The 7,500-nt window shown below is 15.9% G+C and overlaps 2 protein-coding genes across 2 annotated transcripts in view; one reads left to right on the top strand and one right to left on the bottom strand.

Annotated features, from left to right (window-relative positions):
• Positions 1 to 4,070: 4,070 nt before the first annotated feature.
• On the top strand, positions 4,071 to 4,997 carry PF3D7_0503300 (serine/arginine-rich splicing factor 12; the record flags this gene model as incomplete). Its single annotated transcript, XM_001351555.1, has 1 exon — positions 4,071 to 4,997. One exon carries the CDS (start codon positions 4,071 to 4,073, stop codon positions 4,995 to 4,997), a length of 927 nt encoding a protein of 308 aa, XP_001351591.1.
• Positions 4,998 to 6,608: 1,611 nt separating this feature from the next.
• Positions 6,609 to 7,500, bottom strand: part of PF3D7_0503200 (conserved Plasmodium protein, unknown function) — a gene marked incomplete at both ends in the record, with an annotated part of 2,940 nt that continues 2,048 nt past the window's right edge. Inside the window, one exon of the mRNA XM_001351554.1 lies at positions 6,609 to 7,500. This exon is cut by the window's right edge and continues 2,048 nt beyond it. Within this exon, the coding sequence (XP_001351590.1) occupies positions 6,609 to 7,500 (892 nt within the window).

The following is a 7,500-nucleotide window of genomic DNA, read 5'->3' as shown; positions in this document are numbered from 1 at the left end:
AAATATATAAGAAAAATATTTATAAAACAAAATATTTAATTTTTTTATAAATGAAACCAATTTTATTTTAATATATGAATAAAACTAAAAATATTTATATAATACATATTATATATTACTTATATATATATATATATATATATATATATATATGTGAGCAAAAATTAAAAATACAATTAAAAAAAAAATATATATATATATAAAATAATATATCTTATAAATTTGAAATGTTAATATATACTTAAGGTTATATTATAAATATATATATATATATATATATATATATATATATATATATATTTTTATAAAAGAAAAATAAAGATTCAATGAAAAAAAAAAAATAAATAAATTTTATGTTTATGTGGTGCATGTTTTGAAGAAAATAGTTATATGATTTATTCGAAGCTTATAAAAATGTGTAAGTTTCTATTATATCAAATATATACAATAAGATGTTTTAAAAAAAAAAAAAGCCAGATCTATATTATAAAATGGTATTTAACGAATATGTAGTTATTTTTTATCTTATTTGAAGAAAGGGAAAGTTTGAACTATTATTATGTATATATTTGTTTTTTTATTTTATTTTTTTGTGCACATATATATTTATAAATGAAGAATTAAAATTTCTTAATTCTAAAAAGGTTGTGCAAAAAAAAAAAAAAAAAAAAAAAAAAAAAAAAAAAAAATTATATATATGTAAATATATATTTTGGTTAACCTTTTTAAATTTTTTATAGTAAGAAAAATAAAAAAGAAAAAAAAGAAAGGAAATGTATAAATATATATATATATATGTGGTGTAGTTGACTGTTTTTATTTTATTCTAAATATTCATAATTAATAAGAGTTAAGAAGCATTTATTAAATCTTAAAATATATTTTTTTAAATCATTAAGCATTTTTTACTTTTATATATAACTACTTTATATATTTATTTATTTATTTATTTATTTTTATTATTATTATTTTTTTCTTAACGTTCTAACAGCGAGGTTTATATGAATTTAAGATATACTAAGGGAAAAAAAAAAAAAAAATAAAATAAAATAAAAAGACTAGTTTATATATATATATGTATATATATTTTTTTTTTTTTTTTTTTTTTTTTTTTTTTTTTTTGCTTAAGCCAAATAATATCATCTAATGAATTTTATTTGAAGTGTAAAAGTTTTTATTTGAACAAGAAATTCTATATAATGACCATTATTATTATTATTATTATTGGTTTATTTATTTATTTATTTTTCCTTATATTTATAAATTTTTTAAAATATTATGATTTATTTTCTTTTTCTTGTACACACATAATATGGATGAAAAAATAATGTTTAGCGTTCATTATTATAAAATCAAAAAAAAAAAAAAAAACTCAACCCTTTTATAATATATGTTTATATATTACTAATTAGCACGTTTGTTCTTTTAAAAAAATAGACAAAAGCTTTATATAAAGAAAGGTTCATGGTAATATAAATTTTTATAAACAGAGGGGTACGGGAAAAAAAAAAAAAAATATATATATATATATATAACAAAATGATATATATGTATTTTTTTTGGTGTGACTTTTTATGTATATATAATGTGAATACAGAAATTGGTATATTAAAAAATATATTTCGTAAGGAAGATAATAATCACATGAAGAAAATATATTAAACAATATGTAATATATACATTATATATATATATATATATATATGTGTGAATTATTGAAAGATTATATTTTGTTAATAGTAGTTTTTTTTATTATGATATACTGAAAGGAGAAAAAAAATAAAATAAATAAACTTGTAATTATTCAAGCACCAATTTAATAGAATCAAGATAAACTTGATAAAACATTTTTTAAAATTTTATTAAAATGATTTTTATTTTATATATTTTTTTTAAATGAATTTTCTATACACAATTTGAATTAATAAAGTATGATTATTATGGCCAAGTAATGTGCTTTGTCGTTTTCCTTATGTAAAAGTTCGAAAAAAAAAAAAAATTAAAAAGTATTTATTTTATGGGTATAAAAAATATATATGATATTTTTTTCTTTTAATATAATTAGAGAATTTATATGGAATAATTATATCATATATAATATTTGTTTCAAGTATATTATATATTAAAAGAAATAAATACATATTAAATATATATTTTATATAAAATTATCGTTAAAAAGAAAAATTATTATTTACCTTTTGTAATAACAAAAATTTAAAATTCTATTTTTGATATGTTATATATATATATATATATATATATATAATTACATACGTTTTTTATTTGTTTTAAAATATAATATAATTATTGTATCATTTTAAATATTTTAAATTCTATTTAAGACCCTCATTTCTTCTTTAAAGAAAAAAAAAAATTATATATATCTAATATTATAAAAAAGGCTCGTGTTTTTTTATTGTATTGTATATTTTAGTTTATTTTAATTTCTTTCTTTTTTTTTTTTTTTTTTTTATTCTTATTATAATATAATAATATATCAGATCATAAAGAAAAAAATAAAATGATTATAATGAAATATTTATGATTATCCTTCAGGAGTACATATAATATAATATATATATATATAATTTATAATATATAAAATTTTTTTCATTTTATAATTGAAATATTATATATACCATAGTATAAAAAAAAAGGTATTCAACTCAATATAAATATTCCCATATTATTGCAAGTATATATATACATATATATATATATATATATATATATATATATATATAAATATTTTGTTGAAATTATTTTTATTTAATAATAAAATATATTTATATATATTATAATATACAATATATATAATATAATAATATATATATATATTATATCCATTTTAGTTTTATATATTAAATTTGTCATGAAAAAAAAAAAAAAAATAATAAAAAAAATTAAGCCAATAATTATGAAGAATAAGATAGTATAAAAAGTTTATGGAAAAATGTCATTTTAAAAAAGATGAAAAGTTTAATGGTATTATAAGAATATTAAAAATATTTGAACAAAATATATATATATATATATATATATATATATATATAAACACAGATATATATTAAAATAAAGATTATATTGTATTATATATATATATTTAAGATATTATATATTATTAAAAATATACATATGAAGAAAAATTTACACGTGAAAAACATACTTTATATATTAAATATACAAAACATATTAATATAAATTTAACAATATATATATATATATATAATAATAATAATAAACCTATTATATTATATGATAACTTTTCTTACCGTTAAAAAGTCATTCATTTTTAATAAATTTCTTATTTTTATTAATTCTTCTTATTTTTATTTTTGAATTATAAACAATTATATATATATATATATATATATATATATATATATATATATATATATATTTATATATATATTATTATTAAAGTGTTTGTATAAAATGTTACAAAGGAAAAGTGGTTGAATGGAAGAATGTATTTTATATATGTTAAAAAATAAATTGTTATATATTGTATCATATACATATTATTTATATATTGTAGAAATTTGTAATCAATTAGTATAATCTTTATATATATATTTGTAATATGTACATATTATATAATTAATATAATATATATTTTATATCTCATTAGTATATGTATTTTTTTTATAGTAAGATATCATAATTACCACCACCATACATATATATATATAATAAATATATGTAGAATTAAAAGTTCAATTTTTTTTTTTTTTTTTTTTTTTTAAATATATAAATATATATATATATATATATATAATGGTATAAAGGTTTGGAACACATTAATAGTATTTAATGTAAAGTTGTCAACCGAAATATAAATATAAATATATATATTTATATGTGTGCAATATATATATATATATATATTAAAAAATTTTGCATATATGTAATACCAAAAAAAAAAATATGAACAAGTCAGAAAAAATTATATAAATAAAATATAAATATAAATAAATAAGTATACATATATATATATATATATATATATATATATATATATACTTGTATTTGTTTAATTATTTATTTATTTCTTAAAAAAAAGAAAAAAAATGGGGCCATATATAAATCAGAAGAATCAACCCATGTCGTTATTGATAAGAAAATTAAAGTTTGATACATCCCCATCAATTGTAAGAGAAAAGTTTAAAAGATTTGGAGCGATTAAAGATGTATATTTACCAATAGATTATTATACGAAAGAACCTCGAGGGTTTGGTTTCGTAGAATTTTATGATGCAAAAGATGCTGAACAAGCATTAAAAGAAATGAATGGTTCAGAAATTGATGGAAGTAGAATAGAAGTTTTTGTAGCACAGAAAGGAAGATCAGATCCAAGACATATGAGATATAAAGAAAAAGGAGGTTATGCATATAGAAAAAATCCAGATAATAAAATAAGAAGAAGATATATATCGAAATCAAATTCAAGATATGGTTCATATTCAAGAGATAAAATAAGAAGACGCGAAAGATCAAAAGAAAGATTTAGATATAGAAGTAGTTATGATAGAAAAATGAGTAGTTACCGAGATCGAAAAAATTATCATATGAAAAGTTATGACAAATATCGTGATAGAAATCATGACCGAAGTTTAAGTAGAAGATCAAGAGAATATCGTAATAATACATCAAGATATAGAGATAAAAGAAGATATGATAAATATTATAGAAGTACTAGTCGAAGAGCTAGTAGACATGAAAAAAGAAATGAAAATTATAAATCTAAATATAATCATAGTAACGATGACTATAGTGATGAAACCAGAAACTCAAGTAAGCATTCAAGAAAAGAACATGTGTCCAGATCTATTTCTTTTAATTCGGAAAAAGATGATGCCAAAAAGAAAAACGATAATACAAGTGAGAGAGATAATTCAAATGATTGGAAAGGAAGTGAACAAAGAAAAGAGGAAGAAGATGAGGAAGTAGAAAAGGAGAAGGAAAATGAAGAAGAGGAAGAAGCAATTTATGATTAAAATGGAACATAATCATAATTAATCATTAAAAATTATAAAATAATATAAATAATATAAATTAAAATAAATAAAATAAAACAAAACAAAACAAAATAAAACAAAACAAAATAAAACAAAACAAAACAAAACAAAATAAAACAAAATAAAACAAAACAAAATAAAACAAAACAAAATAAAACAAAACAAAACAAAACATAGTCTTTTATATATATATATATATATATATATATATATTATATGTTCCATATTATTTTTTTTCATAATTATTAATATTTATATGTCATATATATTATATAATTTTCTTAAAATTTTTCATTTTCTTCACCCATTTGCGTTTTATTTGGATCTTTGATAATTAATAAAATTTTTAATATATATCACCTATAACATATATATAAATATATATATGTTTTTATTTATGTATTATTATATATTTTACTGATAAAGTTTTATGTATAGAGAGAAGAATTTTTTTTTTTATTATTTTTTTTTTTTTTTTAATTAGAAAAATATATCGCATAAGTTGTATTTTTTTATCAATTTAATAAACGAAGGAAAGAGAAAAAAAAAAAAAAAAAAAAAAAAAAAATATGTATATATATATATTGATATATGAAAAGATAATAAATGTGAAGAGAGAAATGTATTTAAATAAGATATACACACAAGTAGAAGACTATGTATATTTGTACAAATTATAATATATATATATATATATATAATATATATTTTTTTTTTATTTTAATATGTTAACATATGTAATAGTGTTTGTAATAATATCAAGACAAATTGTTGACGAAAAAAAAATATTAAATAATATTTATGAAATGCATTTTCAAAACGTAACATAAGGTAAACATTTCAAGATTTTTTTTTTTTTTTTTTTTTTTTCATTATTTTATAAAAATTTTCATAGAAAAAAAAAATATTGAATGAATGTCAAGGGAATAAATAAATTATAAAAATGTGTTGTTATGAATGATAACAATTTTTATTTATGACATACAAATTTTGAAATCATATAGTTTTTAAGATTTTTACATTTTTTATGGCATGATTGAACTTTTATAATATATACATATATATATATATATATATATATATATATAATATTATAGTTTATATTTAAGTATAATAATTTTTTTTTTTTTTTTTTTTTTTTTTAAGTACCCCCAAAAATATTAACCCGTTGATATGTAAATATATTTGTTTATTTATTTGAATACACATATATTTTATTATTTATTATATTATATATATATATATATTTTTTTTTTATGAAAAAGTTATAATTTTTTTTTTATAAATATACTAATTTTTGTCAATAGCTTTATTATTTGTTCATAATTAAATATAATACTAAAAAAAAAAAAAAGAAAAAGGAATGATAAAATTATTAAAAATAACTTTGTTTTATATATAAAAGTGTATAAATATTTTTAAACACTTCACCAATATATATATATATATATATATATATATATATATTTTTCAGTGTAGACATGTATATATGGATATAATAAGATAATTTAATTAATATTAAAGTAACATATATACATACATACATACATACATATATATATATATACAACGTGGATAATATATTTATTTTTAAAAGTTTGCATTTCTATCAAGACTTGAAAGGATAGAAGAAATTTCTTTTAAAGTTTGCTTAATAACAGATACAGGAAGATTAAAATAATATATAGAATTTAATTTATTTTGTGATGAGAAGTTTTTATTATTTTTTAGATTAGCAAATCTGGGAGTTAATCCTTTTGGTACTTTAATATTTTTTTTCTCTTTAATTTTTTGATTTTTTTTAGAATTAATTAAGATACCAAGTTCTTCAAAATGTTCAATAGATTGATCCATAGTATTTCCTTCTAATATATCTTTAATATAATTGGTTTCTGATAGATTACTACATAGGTTTCTGAAACCTTTTTGTATATCATTATATGTTATTTCAATATTTTGTATTTTATTTTTTATTAAATCTCCTTGTTCTTCATCTTCGTAATCATTTAAGTGTGTATCATTCACAACATTACAAGATGCATATAAACATAATTTTTGTATTAAAGGTAAGCTTTTAATTTTTAAAAGTATATCTTTGTGTTCTTCTAACGGTATTTTGTCTGTAATTTTTTTAATATCTGTTATCATAACAGCATTATTATTATTATTATTTAAGGATGAATATGTATTATATTTGTGTTGTATATTTTGTATTTGATTATTAATAATTACATCAAATGTTAATAATTTCTCGATATCAATATTATTTAATACATCTTCTTTATCTTCAAAATGGTGCATTTCATTTTGTATATCATTTTTATATAATACTTTAAATGGACTTTCATAATATTGTTTGGGTGTATATTGTCCAAAAGTACAAAAGGATCTATTATCATCACTATTGCAATCATCATCATTATTATTATTATTATTATTATTATTATTATGATTATTATTTGTGTGGAAGTGTTTCCTAATT

Source organism: Plasmodium falciparum (genome assembly GCF_000002765.6).
Source record: "Plasmodium falciparum 3D7 genome assembly, chromosome: 5".
NCBI classification, from domain to species: Eukaryota; Apicomplexa; class Aconoidasida; order Haemosporida; family Plasmodiidae; genus Plasmodium; species Plasmodium falciparum.
The sequence above is the reverse complement of the archived record's forward strand: the minus strand, read 5'-3'. Positions and strand labels throughout refer to the sequence as shown.